The 19,272-nt window shown below is 46.5% G+C and overlaps 1 protein-coding gene across 1 annotated transcript in view; it reads right to left on the bottom strand.

Annotated features, from left to right (window-relative positions):
* Window positions 1–813: 813 nt before the first annotated feature.
* Window positions 814–19,272, bottom strand: part of LOC138853955 (uncharacterized) — a 53,302-nt gene continuing 34,843 nt past the window's right edge. The window contains exons 2-5 of the mRNA XM_070094001.1: window positions 17,204–17,427; window positions 16,122–16,244; window positions 13,331–13,574; window positions 814–3,263 (exon numbers count right to left, since the gene is read on the bottom strand). Coding sequence (XP_069950102.1) covers window positions 2,876–3,263; window positions 13,331–13,574; window positions 16,122–16,244; window positions 17,204–17,427 — 979 coding nt within the window. The 3' untranslated portion in view covers window positions 814–2,875. The remainder of the gene's footprint in view (window positions 3,264–13,330; window positions 13,575–16,121; window positions 16,245–17,203; window positions 17,428–19,272) is intronic.

The raw sequence follows: 19,272 nt of genomic DNA, 5'->3' as shown, positions 1-19,272 counted from the left end.
CTAAGAGTTCAAAGACTCTTCAGCCACAATTTCCTGCAAGATGATGACCTCAGAAAGCACAGAGATCGTCCGAGGTTTACATTTTCCTGCATCGTCATACAGGACTGTAGAAGATAAACAAAAGAGAAAAATTAGCACACTGAGATTCGATGCCAACACAAGCAGTCTTTTTTTAATCTTCTCTACTTCCACGGTAGCTGAAAATGCTTCTAAATTCCTCATGAAAGCCAGTTATATCACTGTCATCGCTGCTTTCCTCACTACGAACATATTATTAGAGCTAAGAAGGTAAACTGCAGCCTTGAGGAGAGTGAAGGCATCTACATCAGCCCTTGTTGTGGTGGTAATAAAGTATACAAGGGTGAGACCACTAGATATTTGTCCACAGGCTTAGAACATAGATAAGCTTGATGCAATAATAACATCAACAATGTCTGTGTTTTACACCATTAAAGCTTCGCAGCACAAGGATTGACTCAGGTCAAGCATGGTCATCCAAGAGTAAGACAGAAACTCGTAAAAATATCTTGAATCAGCTCTCATTCAGACCAGAGACCAACACCCACAACCTGGTAAGTCTCCAGTTTTGGGACCCTGACTCACAGGCTACTCAACACACTCTTGACTTTACGTAAAATTATGAGAACAGTTATCTTCTTCAATCGAAAACAGAGGTGACTAAATACATAGACAGCAGCAGCAGCAGCAGCAGCAGCAGTCAGTCCCTCAGCCGGGTGAAGTGTCCAGCTCTATAGTCTAGAACAATATCCATTGCTCCAGACTATGGACTGATCACATCAGTTCATAGTCTGTTGTACATGCGTCTCACTCTTCTAACCTGACGTGGTCAGCGACTCACCTCACGTCTCTTCACTCTCTCTTCCCATCACCGTGGCTGGGTTGGTAGCGCACTCAGCTACCAGTACGCGGGAAAACATTGGGGCGTATTTCCTTAAGACACCTGCTGTTCCTGTTCACCTAGCAAGTAAGTAGGTACCTACCTGTTTAGTCGGCGGCTGTAGGTCGCATCTTCGGCGACAAGATTAATCTAAGTTGCCCGAAATGCTTTGCATAACCAGAGGCTTTCTATAGAGTAAGTCATTGATGTCAGCTATGGCCTGTATAAGTTGTATCATGTACTTGCAGAAATAAAGATTATTATTATTATTATTGTTATTATTATTATTTATTCTATACATAAGAAAAAGCTTGGTGTTCAAGCTGAACATTGTCTTAATGAAGCTTTCCATGGTGACATAGTGTCTTTTCATGAGAAGCAGATTTGTCACCCTGGTCTACAGCTGCAGTGTCTGTGGTGAGTAGCCAAGGCAGAGTGCAGGTCCCAGGTCTACCTCTGAGTGTGTGAGGCAGGAGGATAGTGTGACGTACTGAAGCGATCTATCCTTCGCAAGGCATGAAGGTGTCAGTGGTAGCTCAGGTCTCGGTACTTCCCAAGACTCCAGTCTGCCGGTAGGACTGCTGGTTCGGAACCATCCTGGGCACTTGCTGGTACTACCCTAGGCCCGTGCAAGCACTACTCTGGGCACTTGCAGGCGCTACCCTTTATACTTGCAGATACTAATCTGGGCCCTTGCAAGCACTACTCTGGGCACTTGCATGTACCATGGGGGTAGCACAGGGGTAGACTATACCGACAAGTTGACAAATAAGACACTTGCGTAACACTTGGTAATAACTTTTGTGAAAACGTTTCGTCCCAAAGTGGCTTCATCAGTTCAATACAGTAAAGAATGCTGGAAAAACAAAGGGAGTTTAAGATACTCGGTCCCTCAGCCTGGAGTCAATGTGTGCAGTCCATCACGACTGATGGACTGAACACAGACTCCAGGCTGCATTGGACTGAAAAAGCCGCTGTGTGGCGGAACTTTTCCGTAAGGATATCCAGATGCTACACAAGTATCTTATTTATCGACTTTTCTTTTTTCTAGAGCAGTTATCCGAACATCGCTGAACGAATATTGGTGTTAGTCCACCTATGGCAGGTGACTGTACGATGGGGCCATGAGTCCAGGGCCCCCTGGACCACACCTGGTCCAGGTGTGGTCCAGGTGGTTGATTTGTCCAAGGTGACACCGCCTACGACTGCTTCACCTCACCTGTCTGCAGAATATCAGTCCCCTCTTCATGCATATGCTGAATTCATATCAAGATTGATGGACTGATTGAGGGACTGATTACCTCAATATGCTCCTTCTTACCTTTACTATTGTTTGCACTAGACTGATAAAGCCAGTGTTTGGCGAAACATTTCCCCAGTAAAGCTACCCAAGTATTGAACATGTTTTATCAACTTGTCAGTTCTCTCAACCATTCATCTACGAGCCTAGTATACGCTAGATGGATTCTCTTTGGCTTCCGGACTAGGCTTCAGCTGTAGGACTTGCCAGTCTGGCCAGGAGTGCTCAAGGAGACAGTGCTACGAGGAAGCTGCAGCGTGACACAACATCGTGAGCAGCAGATATCACAGCAGCGAGGAGGCAGCATCCTAAGCTTAGCTCCGACACGATCCGCGGTCGGTGGGTAAGCAGCCACTGCGACTCGGACGCTGCGGTGGATAATGTTCTTGGAGGTGTGGACGGCAGTGGAGGTATGAGCGGTGGTCATTGTTTTGTCCGTCGGGAAACTGGCAGATGTCTCGGGGTAAATATCAGTGTTTTTAACCTCGCTTTGGACGGTCTCAGTGCATCCACCCTGCCACACCTGTAACAGTCAACACCTGCACGGTACACCTGCACGGAACACTTGAATGGAGCACCGTCAGGAGCCTCAGCAGGTAACGGTGTTGAATAAGAATCTCTGGCTAGACAACAACAGGGAAGCTGGATACGTCACCCAGCATGAACTAGCCACCACGTCACATAATGTCGCCGATGATCCTCATGACGCGATCGCTGGCGACGCGATCGCTGGCGACGCGATCGCTGACGACGCGATCGTTGGCGATGCGATCGCTGTTAGCGCGATCGCTACTCACGCGATCGCAAGTAACTCGGTCGGTGGAGAGGCGGTCGCTAGTGAGACGATCGCTGCTGGCGACGGTGTCGGTGAAGTCATGTAGGGTATGGAGTGTATAGACGCCAGTGTAGCCGCTCCAGCGCTCCACCCGCAGCCTCTGCGTCGCCGCCCGGAGCTGCTGCTGCTCCCCAGGAGACGAAGTCAACACCTCCAGCAGCACCACGTACTTGAAGGTCTCCTTGGGCACCTTCGGCGCCTTTGTCGACGTCGAACTCTCCCTCACGTACCTGTCGGACACAAGCTGACGTATCAGTAACACAAATAGCAAAGAATTTTGTACAAAAAGAACAATAAAGGTACATTACCATGACTGGAACAATACACAAATAACCCTCACATAGGAGAGAGAAGCTTATGACGACGTAACGGTCCGACGAGGACCATTTACAAGTCACACTAACACACGAAGGTAAGGGAGCCAGTATATATATAGAAAGAAAGAAATGTAGAAGTAGTGGCAGAGGTAATGGTGGTAGTGGACGTAGTAGAAGAATGTAGAGGATCAGTGGTAGTGGCACAAGACAGGTGAATATTTTACAATCATGGGAAATCAAAGCTCCTCCCGTAAGGTAGTAATCCCATACTTATGTATCAAGGCTCTGTGAAATGAGTGCCTTGATGCTGCTGAGGTTCTCTTGATCCAACGAAATGGAGACAATATGATAATGGCATGCCATACTGGCAAGTTGATAAGTGAGAAACAGTAAGCTATCTTTTTTTCCGAAACGTTTCGCCTACACAGTAGGCTTTTTCAGTCGAGTACAGAGGAGTCATCAGAACCAGTAGAGATGTAAAGACGATGTAATCAGTCCGTCAACCCTGAGGATGTAGTTTTGAGGTGATCAGTCCCTCGAGGGACTGTAGAAGATAAAGAGAGAAAAAATTAGCACAGTGAGACTCGATGCCAACACAAACAGTTTTTTTAATCTTTTCTACTTCTACGACAGCTGGAGGAAAGCCAGTTATATCACTGTCAATGTTGCTTTCCTCACTACGAAGATATTATTAGAGTTAAGAAGGTAAACTGCAGCCTTGAGGAGAGTGAAAGCATCTACATCAGCCCTTGTTGTGGTGGTAAAAAGGTATACAAGGGCGAGACCACTAAATAGTTGTCCACAAGCTTAGAAGAACATAGATAAGCTTGATGCAATAATAACATCAACAATATTTGTATTTTACACCATTAAAGCTTCACACCACAAGGACTGACTCTGGTCAAGCATGGTCATCCAAGAGTAAGACAGAAACACGTGAAAATATCTTGAATCAGCTCTCATTCAGACCAGAGATCAACACCCACAACCTGGTAAGTTTCCAGTCGTGGGACCCTGACTCACACACCTCACTCCTGACCAAACAGTTCCCACCTAACGTCCTCTTCTCTCCAAGCTAAACTTGTCTCAGTGACGGCTTCTATCTGCCACAGAGCCTCTTTACCAAGAGATATTGTTGTTGTAGCAAACATGGTATGTGTACATGAATGGTATGCAATACCGACAAGATGAACAATTAGATTCGTGTATGACTTCTGGGTATCTAATTTGTAGACGATTCGTCCTCCAGTGGCTGTATCAGTATAGTACAAGGAAGACTGTATGTACAAAGTCTCTCAACCTAGGAATGTGTGATGAGCACCTTGGTTTTCAAGGCTAAGGTGTTGATCACCTACACCTAGGCTGAGGGTCTGATTGCCTCGTCTTAAGAACATAACCAAGGTGGAACACTGCAGCAGGCCTACTGGCCCATACTAGTCAAGTCTTTCTCTAACCCAAACCCAGTGTTACCTAAGGAATAACAAGCTTTGATAATCCTATTAAAACATGTGCAAGTCTTCAGATATTTTTAGATGTTACACAAGTGTTTAATTCTCCATCATGAAGTCTCATGGTAGTTGTTCCAAACTGTGCCAACACTCGTGAACAATGGGAACGTGGAACAATCAACTGGTTATTGTACCCAAGGGTGAGGGAGAGCGCTAAACCCGTTGATGTCCTACAGCGCCCTGGGAGGATACTAGACAATCAGATCCCCATATAAAGAGAGGGAGAGACAGCTCCAGTCCATCGAATCAAGAGCCTTCCACCTGCATCAAGGCACACCTGGAAGGTACAATCAGGGAATTAAATACAGTTCACAATCCATTTATAGACAGTGTCACAGTGTGATGGTGGTACACAGACAGTGTCACAGTGTGATGGTGGTACACAGACAGTGTCACAGTGTAATGGTGGTACACAGACAGTGTCACAGTGTGATGGTGGTACACAGTGTCACAGTGTGATGGTGGTACACAGACAGTGTCACAGTGTGATGGTGGTACACAGACAGTGTCACAGTGTGATGGTGGTACACAGACAGTGTCACAGTGTGATGGTGGTACACAGACAGTGTCACAGTGTGATGGTGGTACACAGACAGTGTCACAGTGTGATGGTGGTACACAGACAGTGTCACAGTGTGATGGTGGTACACAGACAGTGTCACAGTGTGATGGTAGTACACAGACAGTGTCACAGTGTGATGGTAGTACACAGACAGTGTCACAGTGTGATGGTGGTACACAGACAGTGTCACAGTGTGATGGTAGTACACAGACAGTGTCACAGTGTGATGGTGGTACACAGTGTCACAGTGTGATGGTGGTACACAGACAGTGTCACAGTGTGATGGTGGTACACAGACAGTGTCACAGTGTGATGGTGGTACACAGACAGTGTCACAGTGTGATGGTGGTACACAGACAGTGTCACAGTGTGATGGTGGTACACAGTGTCACAGTGTGATGGTGGTACACAGACAGTGTCACAGTGTGATGGTGGTACACAGACAGTGTCACAGTGTGATGGTGGTACACAGTGTCACAGTGTGATGGTGGTACACAGACAGTGTCACAGTGTGATGGTGGTACACAGACAGTGTCACAGTGTGATGGTGGTACACAGTGTCACAGTGTGATGGTGGTACACAGACAGTGTCACAGTGTGATGGTGGTACACAGACAGTGTCACAGTGTGATGGTGGTACACAGTGTCACAGTGTGATGGTGGTACACAGACAGTGTCACAGTGTGATGGTGGTACACAGACAGTGTCACAGTGTGATGGTGGTACAGACAGTGTCACAGTGTGATGGTGGTACACAGACAGTGTCACAGTGTGATGGTGGTACACACAGTGTCACAGTGTGATGGTGGTACACAGACAGTGTCACAGTGTGATGGTGGTACACAGACAGTGTCACAGTGTGATGGTGGTACACAGACAGTGTCACAGTGTGATGGTGGTACACACAGTGTCACAGTGTGATGGTGGTACACAGACAGTGTCACAGTGTGATGGTGGTACACAGACAGTGTCACAGTGTGATGGTGGTACACAGTGTCACAGTGTGATGGTGGTACACAGACAGTGTCACAGTGTGATGGTGGTACACAGACAGTGTCACAGTGTGATGGTGGTACACAGACAGTGTCACAGTGTGATGGTGGTACACAGACAGTGTCACAGTGTGATGGTGGTACACAGACAGTGTCACAGTGTGATGGTGGTACACAGTGTCACAGTGTGATGGTGGTACACAGTGTCACAGTGTGATGGTGGTACACAGTGTCACAGTGTGATGGTGGTACACAGTGTCACAGTGTGATGGTGGTACACAGACAGTGTCACAGTGTGATGGTGGTACACAGACAGTGTCACAGTATGATGGTGGTACACAGTGTCACAGTGTGATGGTGGTACACAGTGTCACAGTGTGATGGTGGTACACAGTGTCACAGTGTGATGGTGGTACACAGACAGTGTCACAGTGTGATGGTGGTACACAGTGTCACAGTGTGATGGTGGTACACAGTGTCACAGTGTGATGGTGGTACACAGACAGTGTCACAGTGTGATGGTGGTACACAGACAGTGTCACAGTGTGATGGTGGTACACAGACAGTGTCACAGTGTGATGGTGGTACACAGACAGTGTCACAGTGTGATGGTGGTACACAGACAGTGTCACAGTGTGATGGTGGTACACAGTGTCACAGTGTGATGGTGGTACACAGACAGTGTCACAGTGTGATGGTGGTACACAGACAGTGTCACAGTGTGATGGTGGTACACAGACAGTGTCACAGTGTGATGGTGGTACACAGACAGTGTCACAGTGTGATGGTGGTACACAGTGTCACAGTGTGATGGTGGTACACAGACAGTGTCACAGTGTGATGGTGGTACACAGACAGTGTCACAGTGTGATGGTGGTACACAGACAGTGTCACAGTGTGATGGTAGTACACAGACAGTGTCACAGTGTGATGGTGGTACACAGACAGTGTCACAGTGTGATGGTGGTACACAGTGTCACAGTGTGATGGTGGTACACAGACAGTGTCACAGTGTGATGGTGGTACACAGTGTCACAGTGTGATGGTGGTACACAGTGTCACAGTGTGATGGTGGTACACAGTGTCACAGTGTGATGGTGGTACACAGACAGTGTCACAGTGTGATGGTGGTACACAGACAGTGTCACAGTATGATGGTGGTACACAGTGTCACAGTGTGATGGTGGTACACAGAGAGTGTCACAGTGTGATCGTGGTACACAGACAGTGTCACAGTGTGATGGTGGTACACAGACAGTGTCACAGTATGATGGTGGTACACAGACAGTGTCACAGTGTGATGGTGGTACACAGTGTCACAGTATGATGGTGGTACACAGACAGTGTCACAGTGTGATGGTGGTACACAGTGTCACAGTGTGATGGTGGTACACAGTGTCACAGTGTGATGGTGGTACACAGACAGTGTCACAGTGTGATGGTGGTACACAGTGTCACAGTGTGATGGTGGTACACAGTGTCACAGTGTGATGGTGGTACACAGACAGTGTCACAGTGTGATGGTGGTACACAGACAGTGTCACAGTATGATGGTGGTACACAGTGTCACAGTGTGATGGTGGTACACAGAGAGTGTCACAGTGTGATCGTGGTACACAGACAGTGTCACAGTGTGATGGTGGTACACAGACAGTGTCACAGTATGATGGTGGTACACAGACAGTGTCACAGTGTGATGGTGGTACACAGTGTCACAGTATGATGGTGGTACACAGACAGTGTCACAGTGTGATGGTGGTACACAGTGTCACAGTGTGATGGTGGTACACAGTGTCACAGTGTGATGGTGGTACACAGACAGTGTCACAGTGTGATGGTGGTACACAGTGTCACAGTGTGATGGTGGTACACAGTGTCACAGTGTGATGGTGGTACACAGACAGTGTCACAGTGTGATGGTGGTACACAGACAGTGTCACAGTGTGATGGTGGTACACAGACAGTGTCACAGTGTGATGGTGGTACACAGACAGTGTCACAGTGTGATGGTGGTACACAGTGTCACAGTGTGATGGTGGTACACAGACAGTATCACAGTGTGATGGTGGTACACAGTGTCACAGTATGATGGTGGTACACAGACAGTGGCACAGTGTGATGGTGGTACACAGTGTCACAGTGTGATGGTGGTACACAGTGTCACAGTGTAATGGTGGTACACAGACAGTGTCACAGTGTAATGGTGGTACACAGACAGTGTCACAGTGTAATGGTGGTACACAGACAGTGTCACAGTGTGATGGTGGTACACAGTGTCACAGTGTAATGGTGGTACACAGTGTCACAGTGTGATGGTGGTACACAGTGTCACAGTGTGATGGTGGTACACAGTGTCACAGTGTGATGGTGGTACACAGTGTCACAGTGTGATGGTGGTACACAGACAGTGTCACAGTGTGATGGTGGTACACAGTGTCACAGTGTGATGGTGGTACACAGACAGTGTCACAGTATGATGGTGGTACACAGACAGTGTCACAGTGTGATGGTGGTACACAGACAGTGTCACAGTGTGATGGTAGTACACAGACAGTGTCACAGTGTGATGGTGGTACACAGACAGTGTCACAGTGTGATGGTAGTACACAGACAGTGTCACAGTGTGATGGTGGTACACAGTGTCACAGTGTGATGGTGGTACACAGACAGTGTCACAGTGTGATGGTGGTACACAGACAGTGTCACAGTGTGATGGTGGTACACAGTGTCACAGTGTGATGGTGGTACACAGACAGTGTCACAGTGTGATGGTGGTACACAGACAGTGTCACAGTGTGATGGTGGTACACAGACAGTGTCACAGTGTGATGGTAGTACACAGACAGTGTCACAGTGTGATGGTGGTACACAGACAGTGTCACAGTGTAATGGTGGTACACAGACAGTGTCACAGTGTGATGGTGGTACACAGACAGTGTCACAGTGTGATGGTGGTACACAGTGTCACAGTGTGATGGTGGTACACAGACAGTGTCACAGTGTAATGGTGGTACACAGACAGTGTCACAGTGTGATGGTGGTACACAGACAGTGTCACAGTGTGATGGTGGTACACAGACAGTGTCACAGTGTGATGGTGGTACACAGTGTCACAGTGTGATGGTGGTACACAGACAGTGTCACAGTGTGATGGTGGTACACAGACAGTGTCACAGTGTGATGGTGGTACACAGACAGTGTCACAGTGTGATGGTAGTACACAGACAGTGTCACAGTGTGATGGTGGTACACAGACAGTGTCACAGTGTGATGGTGGTACACAGTGTCACAGTGTGATGGTGGTACACAGACAGTGTCACAGTGTGATGGTGGTACACAGTGTCACAGTGTGATGGTGGTACACAGTGTCACAGTGTGATGGTGGTACACAGTGTCACAGTGTGATGGTGGTACACAGACAGTGTCACAGTATGATGGTGGTACACAGTGTCACAGTGTGATGGTGGTACACAGACAGTGTCACAGTGTGATCGTGGTACACAGACAGTGTCACAGTGTGATGGTGGTACACAGTGTCACAGTATGATGGTGGTACACAGTGTCACAGTGTGATGGTGGTACACAGACAATGTCACAGTGTGATCGTGGTACACAGACAGTGTCACAGTGTGATGGTGGTACACAGTGTCACAGTATGATGGTGGTACACAGACAGTGTCACAGTGTGATGGTGGTACACAGACAGTGTCACAGTGTGATGGTGGTACACAGACAGTGTCACAGTGTGATGGTGGTACACAGTGTCACAGTGTGATGGTGGTACACAGTGTCACAGTATGATGGTGGTACACAGACAGTGTCACAGTGTGATGGTGGTACACAGTGTCACAGTGTGATGGTGGTACACAGACAGTATCACAGTGTGATGGTGGTACACAGTGTCACAGTATGATGGTGGTACACAGACAGTGGCACAGTGTGATGGTGGTACACAGTGTCACAGTGTGATGGTGGTACACAGTGTCACAGTGTAATGGTGGTACACAGACAGTGTCACAGTGTAATGGTGGTACACAGACAGTGTCACAGTGTAATGGTGGTACACAGACAGTGTCACAGTGTGATGGTGGTACACAGTGTCACAGTGTAATGGTGGTACACAGTGTCACAGTGTGATGGTGGTACACAGTGTCACAGTGTGATGGTGGTACACAGTGTCACAGTGTGATGGTGGTACACAGTGTCACAGTGTGATGGTGGTACACAGACAGTGTCACAGTGTGATGGTGGTACACAGTGTCACAGTGTGATGGTGGTACACAGACAGTGTCACAGTATGATGGTGGTACACAGACAGTGTCACAGTGTGATGGTGGTACACAGACAGTGTCACAGTATGATGGTGGTACACAGACAGTGTCACAGTGTAATGGTGGTACACAGACAGTGTCACAGTGTGATGGTGGTACACAGTGTCACAGTGTGATGGTGGTACACAGACAGTGTCACAGTGTGATCGTGGTACACAGACAGTGTCACAGTGTGATGGTGGTACAAAGTGTCACAGTATGATGGTGGTACACAGACAGTGTCACAGTGTAATGGTGGTACACAGACAGTGTCACAGTGTGATGGTGGTACACAGACAGTGTCACAGTGTGATGGTGGTACACAGTGTCACAGTGTGATGGTGGTACACAGTGTCACAGTATGATGGTGGTACACAGACAGTGTCACAGTGTAATGGTGGTACACAGACAGTGTCACAGTGTGATGGTGGTACACAGACAGTGTCACAGTGTGATGGTGGTACACAGTGTCACAGTGTGATGGTGGTACACAGACAGTGTCACAGTGTGATGGTGGTACACAGTGTCACATTGTGATGGTGGTACACAGTGTCACAGTGTGATGGTGGTACACAGTGTCACAGTGTGATGGTGGTACACAGACAGTGTCACAGTGTGATGGTGGTACACAGTGTCACAGTGTGATGGTGGTACACAGTGTCACATTGTGATGGTGGTATACAGTGTCACAGTGTGATGGTGGTACACAGACAGTGTCACAGTGTGATGGTGGTACACAGTGTCACAGTGTGATGGTGGTACACAGACAGTGTCACAGTGTGATGGTGGTACACAGTGTCACATTGTGATGGTGGTACACAGTGTCACAGTGTGATGGTGGTACACAGACAGTGTCACAGTGTGATGGTGGTACACAGTGTCACAGTGTGATGGTGGTACACAGTGTCACAGTGTGATGGTGGTACACAGACAGTGTCACAGTGTGATGGTGGTACACAGACAGTGTCACAGTGTGATGGTGGTACACAGTGTCACAGTGTGATGGTGGTACACAGTGTCACAGTGTGATGGTGGTACACAGTGTCACAGTGTGATGGTGGTACACAGACAGTGTCACAGTGTGATGGTGGTACACAGTGTCACAGTGTGATGGTGGTACACAGACAGTGTCACAGTGTGATGGTGGTACACAGTGTCACAGTGTGATGGTGGTACACAGTGTCACAGTGTGATGGTGGTACACAGACAGTGTCACAGTGTGATGGTGGTACACAGACAGTGTCACATTGTGATGGTGGTACACAGACAGTGTCACAGTGTGATGGTGGTACACAGACAGTGTCACATTGTGATGGTGGTACACAGTGTCACAGTGTGATGGTGGTACACAGACAGTGTCACAGTGTGATGGTGGTACACAGACAGTGTCACAGTGTGATGGTGGTACACAGACAGTGTCACAGTGTGATGGTGGTACACAGACAGTGTCACAGTGTGATGGTGGTACACAGTGTCACAGTGTGATGGTGGTACACAGACAGTGTCACAGTGTGATGGTGGTACACAGACAGTGTCACAGTGTGATGGTGGTACACAGTGTCACAGTGTGATGGTGGTACACAGTGTCACAGTGTGATGGTGGTACACAGACAGTGTCACAGTGTGATGGTGGTACACAGACAGTGTCACAGTGTGATGGTGGTACACAGACAGTGTCACAGTGTGATGGTGGTACACAGTGTCACAGTGTGATGGTGGTACACAGTGTCACAGTGTGATGGTGGTACACAGACAGTGTCACAGTGTGATGGTGGTACACAGACAGTGTCACAGTGTGATGGTGGTACACAGACAGTGTCACAGTGTGATGGTGGTACACAGTGTCACAGTGTGATGGTGGTACACAGACAGTGTCACAGTGTGATGGTGGTACACAGACAGTGTCACAGTGTGATGATGGTACACAGTGTCACAGTGTGATGGTGGTACACAGACAGTGTCACAGTGTGATGGTGGTACACAGTGTCACAGTGTGATGGTGGTACACAGTGTCACAGTGTGATGGTGGTACACAGACAGTGTCACAGTGTGATGGTGGTACACAGTGTCACAGTGTGATGGTGGTACACAGACAGTGTCACAGTGTGATGGTGGTACACAGTGTCACAGTGTGATGGTGGTACACAGACAGTGTCACAGTGTGATGGTGGTACACAGACAGTGTCACAGTGTGATGGTGGTACACAGACAGTGTCACAGTGTGATGGTGGTACACAGTGTCACAGTGTGATGGTGGTACACAGTGTCACAGTGTGATGGTGGTACACAGTGTCACAGTGTGATGGTGGTACACAGTGTCACAGTGTGATGGTGGTACACAGACAGTGTCACAGTGTGATGGTGGTACACAGACAGTGTCACAGTATGATGGTGGTACACATACAGTGTCACAGTGTGATGGTGGTACACAGACAGTGTCACAGTGTGATGGTGGTACACAGACAGTGTCACAGTGTGATGGTGGTACACAGTGTCACAGTGTGATGGTGGTACACAGTGTCACAGTGTGATGGTGGTACACAGTGTCACAGTGTGATGGTGGTACACAGTGTCACAGTGTGATGGTAACACTCAAAGAGTGACTCACAGCGTGATGGTAGCCACAGGAAGCCTCTTCTCCTGGAGCCTGGTGTAGGCCTCCCAGGCTCCTGACCATCTGACCCAGTCATCCAGAAGTTGAGGGTCAGTGGAGTCTTCCAGAGCCTGGTAAGCCAGTACCAGCAAGTGTCTCACCCTCCAAGACGCACTCACAGGACCACGCTGGGGTGACCCACGACCTCCCACTCCACTCTCTAACAACAAGGTCAGCTTCGAGTGCTCGTAGTAAACATCTGAGGAAAGCAAAAGTAAACTGTCAGACAGGTGTAAATCCAATTTTTTAGATCTGTAAATCATGGAATAATCAGTGTATAAAATTTTAAATGTACAGGTTGTTACGTTATATTTACATTTCTGTACCTGTGTAAAAAAATATTGAAGCCAAAGGTACAGTAATTTTGATCTGAATTTACAAAACTGAGATAAACTAATACGTATATATATATATATATATATATATATATATATATATATATATATATATATATATATATATATATATATATATATATATATATATATATATATATATATATATATATATATATATATATATATATATATATATATATATATATATATATATATATATATATATATATATATATATATATATATATATATATATATATATATATATATATATATATATATATATATATATATATATATATATATATATTATTATCACACTGGCCGATTCCCACCAAGGCAGGGTGGCCCGAAAAAGAAAAACTTTCACCATCATTCACTCCATCACTGTCTTGCCAGAAGGGTGCTTTACACTACAGTTTTTAAACTGCAACATTAACACCCCTCCTTCAGAGTGCAGGCACTGTACTTCCCATCTCCAGGACTCAAGTCCGGCCTGCCGGTTTCCCTGAATCCCTTCATAAATGTTACTTTGCTCACACTCCAACAGCACGTCAAGTATTAAAAACCATTTGTCTCCATTCACTCCTATCAAACACGCTCACGCATGCCTGCTGGAAGTCCAAGCCCCTCGCACACAAAACCTCCTTTACCCCCTCCCTCCAACCCTTCCTAGGCCGACCCCTACCCCGCCTTCCTTCCACTACAGACTGATACACTCTTGAAGTCATTCTGTTTCGCTCCATTCTCTCTACATGTCCGAACCACCTCAACAACCCTTCCTCAGCCCTCTGGACAACAGTTTTGGTAATCCCGCACCTCCTCCTAACTTCCAAACTACGAATTCTCTGCATTATATTCACACCACACATTGCCCTCAGACATGACATCTCCACTGCCTCCAGCCTTCTCCTCGCTGCAACATTCATCACCCACGCTTCACACCCATATAAGAGCGTTGGTAAAGCTATACTCTCATACATTCCCCTCTTTGCCTCCAAGGACAAAGTTCTTTGTCTCCACAGACTCCTAAGTGCACCACTCACTCTTTTTCCCTCATCAATTCTATGATTCACCTCATCTTTCATAGACCCATCCGCTGACACGTCCACTCCCAAATATCTGAATACGTTCACCTCCTCCATACTCTCTCCCTCCAATCTGATATTCAATCTTTCATCACCTAATCTTTTTGTTATCCTCATAACCTTACTCTTTCCTGTATTCTTCTTTTGCACACCCTACCAAATTCATCCACCAATCTCTGCAGCTTCTCTTCAGAATCTCCCAAGAGCACAGTGTCATCAGCAAAGAGCAGCTGTGACAACTCCCACTTTGTGTGTGATTCTTTATCTTTTAACTCCACGCCTCTTGCCAAGACCCTCGCATTTACTTCTCTTACAACCCCATCTATAAATATATTAAACAACCACGGTGACATCACACATCCTTGTCTAAGGCCTACTTTTACTGGGAAAAAATTTCCCTCTTTCCTACATACTCTAACTTGAGCCTCACTATCCTCGTAAAAACTCTTCACTGCTTTCAGTAACCTACCTCCTACACCATACACTTGCAACATCTGCCACATTGCCCCCCTATCCACCCTGTCATACGCCTTTTCCAAATCCATAAATGCCACAAAGACCTCTTTAGCCTTATCTAAATACTGTTCACTTATATGTTTCACTGTAAACACCTGGTCCACACACCCCCTACTTTTCCTAAAGCCTCCTTGTTCATCTGCTATCCTATTCTCCGTCTTACTCTTAATTCTTTCAATTATAACTCTACCATACACTTTACCAGGTACACTCAACAGACTTATCCCCCTATAATTTTTGCACTCTCTTTTATCCCCTTTGCCTTTATACAAAGGAACTATGCATGCTCTCTGCCAATCCCTAGGTACCTTACCCTCTTCCATACATTTATTAAATAATTGCACCAACCACTCCAAAACTATATCCCCACCTGCTTTTAACATTTCTATCTTTATCCCATCAATCCCGGCTGCCTTACCCCCTTTCATTTTACCTACTGCCTCACGAACTTCCCCCACACTCACAACTGGCTCTTCCTCACTCCTACAACATGTATATATATATATATATATATATATATATATATATATATATATATATATATATATATATATATATATATATATATATATATTAGTATTTGTATTATTATTATTATTATTATTATTATTATTATTATTATTATTATTATTATTATTAGCATCATCATCAATATTATTATTATCATAAATTATTCTTATTCTTCTTATTATTTTTTTCAAAATTCTAAACCCGTGTGGGTCAGGTTAACAAGAGCCAGGAGTGTGGAATGTTTGACGCTGTTGTGGCAAGTAGAGTACACAAGTGTGAGACACTGAGGTATACCTTGAAGCAAGGTGAAGTTGGCACCCAGGTCCTTCCTGTCTTGTCTACGACCACCCTCCTTCTGTTGCAGCCCCAGCTGGATGTCCTTGGTGAGGTGGGCCACAGGGAACCACAGCAGAGGTTCTGTGGGGAAGACTTGATCAGTCACAGACTCCCACAACAACGGAAACTCTGTTGCGAAGACTTGAGAGTCACCTAAGTTCCCCAGTCCTGTAATATCATGTTTATTTTTCCACTATAATCTACCTTGTCCATAGTTACTATCACATCTGTTTAATTTCGTAAGGTGAAGTCCAGGATCTTTCCTTAATTCATGGTATAACTTAACAAGTCTTTGACGACAATAGTGTTGTAGAGGTCTGAACACAGCTCAGACCTCTACAACACTATTGGGATGGTGTATACACCCCAGGAGGCAGTGTACACACATATATATATATATATATCTGTACAAAAACTCCGTCAATACACATACACACACACACACACACACATGTAATCTCACATTACCACAAGCAGAGAGAATACACAGATAACCCGCACATAAGAGAGAGAGAAGCTAATGACGACTTTTGTCCCGACTTCGAGCATTTACAAGTGACTTTGTGAATGGTCCAAGTCGGACCAAAACATCGTCGTAAGCTCCTCTTTCCTGTGTCCGGGTTATTTGTGTATTCTTCTAATCACGGTATTGTGTCCCATGGCTGGGTTGGTAGCGCACTCGACTCACACACTGAGGTCCGTGGTTCGATCCCCGGTACGGGTGGAAATATTAGGACGTGTTTCATAAAGACACCTGCTGTACATGTTCACTTAGCAGTAAAATAGGTACCTGGGTGTTAGTGGACTGATGTGGATCGCATCCTGGGACAAAATTGACCTAATCTGCCCAAAATGCTCTGCATAACACGGGACTTTCTATATAGTAGTATGTCATTAATGTCAGCTATGGTCTGTATAAGTTGTATCATATACTTTGTAGAAATAAAGATTATTATTATTATTATTATTATTATTATTATTATTATTATTATTATTATTATTATTATTATTATTATTAAGCAGAGAGCAGTCCCACTAACCTCCCATCTCCTCAGATGCGTCGGCTTCTATAGCGTTGAGAATGTAGCCTTCTGAGAAGTGTCTGTTAGCATGCATGGCCTGCGCCAGGAGCATCCTGAGGTCCCTGTGTCTCTGCTCCCACCTGATGAAGGACAGTAGAGCCCTGGGCTTGTGTCCCGGCCTCGCTGAAGACACGATACGGGGAAGATGATTCTGGGTCACTACCACCGCTACTGAACCACTCCTGGAAGACCAGTGTGATTAGTGGGAGTTTACCACCTATATAGAGATAGTGTAATATCCTATGTGATATGTCAAGATATCTTATCACTGAAAATGACATACCAGATATATTAGGCAAATTTCCTAAATTTGCTTGTAAAGATAAGTGAACTGCAGATATAAATCCCGATGTACACCTGTTAACCCCTTTTGGAGCCTAGTTCCTAGGCCCTTTGTGTATCCATATGCTCTTGCGCTACCGTCTACAGGATGGATATGGGATGCACAGTAAACTAGCCAATTTGATGGCAAAATCTAAATCCACTACACGAGGGACATTAAGGCTTCACGTAACCTATTTACAATCAGACGTGGAGACTAAACAGGTACATGAGTGGGTGTAGGTGGGTGTGAGTTTGACCTGCCTAACAGGGGAAACTGGGGCCCCTGTTAGGCAAGGGGAGGGCTATATGCACAATATATACAATGCTCAATACGAATCAACACCAGGTTAACCAGCTGTCGGCCTGAGAGAGTCCACCTAGTTGGAGTCTTTACTCACATTATCACACCTCTGAACTCTCCCTGAGAGGTCAGAGGGATGGCATTCTAACCTCTCCCTGAGAGGTCAGAGGGGTGGCATTCTAACCTCTCCCTGAGAGGTCAGAGGGGTGGCATTCTAACCTCTCCCTGAGAGGTCAGAGGGGTGGCATTCTAACCTCTCCCTGAGAGGTCAGAGGGATGGCATTTTAACCTCTCCCTGAGAGGTCAGAGGGGTGGCATTCTAACCTCTCCCTGAGAGGTCAGAGGGGTGGCATTCTAACCTCTTCCTGAGAGGTCAGAGGGGTGGCATTCTAACCTCTTCCTGAGAGGTCAGAGGGGTGGCATTCTAACCTCTTCCTGAGAGGTCAGAGGGGTGGCATTCGAACCTCTTCCTGAGAGGTCAAAGGGGTGGCATTCTAACCTCTTCCTGAGAGGTCAGAGAATTGGCATTCTAACCTCTCCCTGAGAGGTCAGAGGGATGGCATTTTAACCTCTCCCTGAGATGCCAAAGGGGTGGCATTCTAACCTCTTCCTGAGAGGTCAGAGGGGTGGCATTCTAACCTCTCCCTGAGAGGTCAGAGGGGTGGCATTCTAACCTCTCCCTGAGAGGTCAGAGGGGTGGCATTCTAACCTCTCCCTGAGATGTCAGAGGGGGGGCATTCTAGCCTCTCCCTGAGAGGTCAGAGAGACGGCATTCAACCTCTTCCTGAGAGGTCAGAGGGGTGGCATTCTAACCTCTTCCTGAGAGGTCAGAAGAGTGGCATTCTAACCTCTTCCTGAGAGGTCAGAATGCCCCAGCACACCAGCAGTCACCAGTGTCTCAAACCACCACTAAACAACCCTGACTGCAGGTCATGGAATCACGGAAGTGGTGGTAGTTTCGTTGGCTCACGAACGGTGGTTAAGGCAAGTCAACACAGCCTGGTGGGTCAGCAGGATAACCATCTTATATATAACTCTACAAAGAGGATTATCAAAAGCAATTTCTTCAATTTTTATAGACTCAAAATGTTTGTAAATATTTGAAATTGGACGAGAGGGGAAAAATAATTTCCCCTCGGCTCGATTACGTAATTTTTAGTGATTGGGAACCATTGTTGGACCAGTGACTGGTCTGAGTGTTGGACCAGTGACTGGTCTGAGGGCTGGACCAGTGACTGGTCTGAGTGTTGGACCACTGACTGGTCTGAGTGTTGGACCAGTGACTGGTCTGAGTGTTGGACCAGTGACTGGTCTGAGTGTTGGACCAGTGACTGGTCTGAGTGTTGGACCAGTGACTGGTCTGAGGGCTGGACCAGTGACTGGTCTGAGTGTTGGACCAGTG

The sequence above is a fragment of the Cherax quadricarinatus genome, chromosome 44 (assembly GCF_038502225.1).
Source record: "Cherax quadricarinatus isolate ZL_2023a chromosome 44, ASM3850222v1, whole genome shotgun sequence".
NCBI classification, from domain to species: domain Eukaryota; kingdom Metazoa; phylum Arthropoda; class Malacostraca; order Decapoda; family Parastacidae; genus Cherax; species Cherax quadricarinatus.
This window is presented reverse-complemented; position numbering and strand designations above follow the sequence as displayed.